Source organism: Amblyomma maculatum, chromosome 7, assembly GCF_055883805.1.
Source record: "Amblyomma maculatum isolate TAMU_Amacu chromosome 7, ASM5588380v1, whole genome shotgun sequence".
In the NCBI taxonomy this organism is placed as follows: Eukaryota; Metazoa; Arthropoda; class Arachnida; order Ixodida; family Ixodidae; genus Amblyomma; species Amblyomma maculatum.
Genome location: NC_139350.1, coordinates 109,275,557 through 109,277,888, shown reverse-complemented (window position 1 = coordinate 109,277,888; position 2,332 = coordinate 109,275,557). Strand labels below are relative to the sequence as shown.

Sequence of the window (2,332 nt, the reverse complement as noted above, 5' to 3'; positions counted from 1 at the left end):
TTCAGAGGTGCAGGAGCGCTGCGCTGGAGCGTAGATTACAAGTGCCCTCACACGACGACCATGCAGGCTAAAGTCAACTGCCAACGTGCGTCCATCAAACCCGAAATGACAGTGAGCACCGCGTCGATAAGCAGGCGTAAGAAATACAACTCCGACTCCACTCATAAATGCATCAGTTAACGTAAAAAATGCTTCAACACAAAACCGGGAACAAAAAGACTGAACATCATACGGGGAACTAAAGTTGCATTCTTGTAAAAAGAGAATATCTACGTTACGTGCTCGTGCGAAGTTCACGATCTCCCTCTGTTTGTCTAGGCTGCGCAAGCCCTGAGCATTCAGAGATAGAAAGTGTACAATCGCCATTATGAGAAGAGCGCACGCAGATATTCTGAAACTAAGAAAAAGAGGAAAACACTGAAATGAGGCCATTATTCTAGGGAGAAGTGTGCCCTGACTGTGCCGGGGCACTTGCAATCTTGTGGGGCTTACTGGTTTCAGAGGAGCTGTCGCTTTCCGCTGAGGCAGGGTGTCCCCGTTTCATGCCGTGGCGATCTTCTTCCATGGCGATGTCCAAGGGGGGTGGACTGATGCGGTGGCTGGGTGGGTGGTTCAAGTCCATTTTTCTGCTTTCGACGCGTAGCTTGCCGACACGAGGAGGCTGAGGCACACACGCAGGCATGCTGTGGCGGGATGTTTGGCCCTCTCGTTCAGCTGCACGGGAGCCGCGTTCATCAGGGTTGTGCGGTGGCTCGCTAGTACTTGAAGCACTGCTATCGTGGGGGATTGCAGCACTATGTGACGCTGGTACGGTGACTGACTTGGGCGAGCTTTGGTGAGTGGCCTCGTCGCTTGTGGTTTCTTCAGAGGTCGTTGGCAGTGCTGGGAAGTATGTGTCAACTGATTCTGTGCCGCTCTCGCTCGGGCATTCGTTGTCTTCCGATTTTTCATCAATTTTGAAGGTGTCAGCGCTGAATTCATCTTCTGTGTTGCCATCCGAGGTGGTAGCTGGCACTTCAGGCGTTTCTTGAGCCTCCGTGGCCGCTGCCGCAGCAAAAGATCTTGGTCTGATGCAGTCAACCGTGGCGTGACTGCCAGCACACTTACGGCACGGTTCTTCGCAGCCCTCCGTTTCGTGTCCGAAAATGCCACACCTACTGCAGCGGGGGGTGTGGCAGTCCTTTCCGATGTGGCCTGTCAGGCGGCAACGTGAGCACAGCTTCTCTACACCGCGGTAGTCGCACATTACAGTGTAGCCCTGGACTTTTAGAAAATTCGGGATGGGCTTTTTCATCTCTATCCGAGCGACTCGAATGCCTGTACCAACACCTGGCCGCCCTTTGAAAGCCGGCTCATGGACATTTTGGACGTTGCCGTAAGCTGATAACGCTGCGGCGAGCGACGCATCGGCCACCCACAGCGGCACTCGAAACACTGATACGTGAACAATTTCTGGACCAACGCTGACTAGTGGTACTGAAACGCCATTAAGCAAAATAGCGCCTCGGGTCTTGAGTTTCATGGCAGCGCTGTTAGAGGCAGCAGCGACACCAAACTTTACTCCTCCCATGTGTTGGAGGGACTTAATTCCGGCTGGGCCGGTGACTATTTCAAGTGCATCGATGACATCATCTACGGTGCTGCCATCTGGTGCATTGATTATGAAGCAATGAGCTTTGGGCGGGGGGGCCGAGTAGACCATCTTACGGCACGGCGGAGCCCTGGCTCCCACGGCGAACTGCTGTGGTGCCCGGGCGGTCGACTCGGCGAAAGGACTCCTGGCCTGAAACGTTGGGCAGAATCCAGGGTCTGCCTTGAAGATCTGGTCGCAATCCGGCAGAGTAACACCTCACACGGTAACCTCGGCACCAGGTAAGTATGCTTGGACGACGTCTCTGCCGCGGAGGCAACCTACAGAGACACCGCCTTCTGCTCAAGTTACGACCGTTGGGAAATAAAAGAACGTGCCTCTCCCTGCTCCGTGTTGCTTGTCCACCCGGAGAATAACAAATGTTTTCTTGCGAACTCTCAAGCTGTTAATTCAAAACTATTTTGTAGAAGCCTACTGACCATTATATGTGCACAAAATAGGCTACAAACTCGCACAACACGCTGGCGTATGTCTCAGTGTTGCTAATAGACATGTTTAACGGGTGGTGGCGCCACCTCACCAGCCTTCCAACTTCTCGCATTCCTCTACTGCGGCAATGCACTGCAGCGTATTGAGCGATTGAGCGTGCAGAGTTCGTGCCCCCAAGCAGTTCGTACCGGAGAAAGTCCCAGCGATTCGCGCGTTTCCGGCAAGAAACCATTCCCGTGAGTCTCGCAAGTG

The 2,332-nt window shown here is 53.6% G+C and overlaps 1 protein-coding gene across 1 annotated transcript; it reads right to left on the bottom strand.

The window, feature by feature from the left end:
• Positions 1-436: 436 nt before the first annotated feature.
• On the bottom strand, positions 437-1,781 carry LOC146184387 (uncharacterized). The gene has a single exon (XM_084608531.1). The coding sequence runs from the start codon at positions 1,700-1,702 to the stop codon at positions 437-439; it is 1,266 nt and encodes a 421-aa protein (XP_084464657.1). The 5' UTR covers positions 1,703-1,781.
• Between the last annotated feature and the right edge of the window lie 551 nt (positions 1,782-2,332).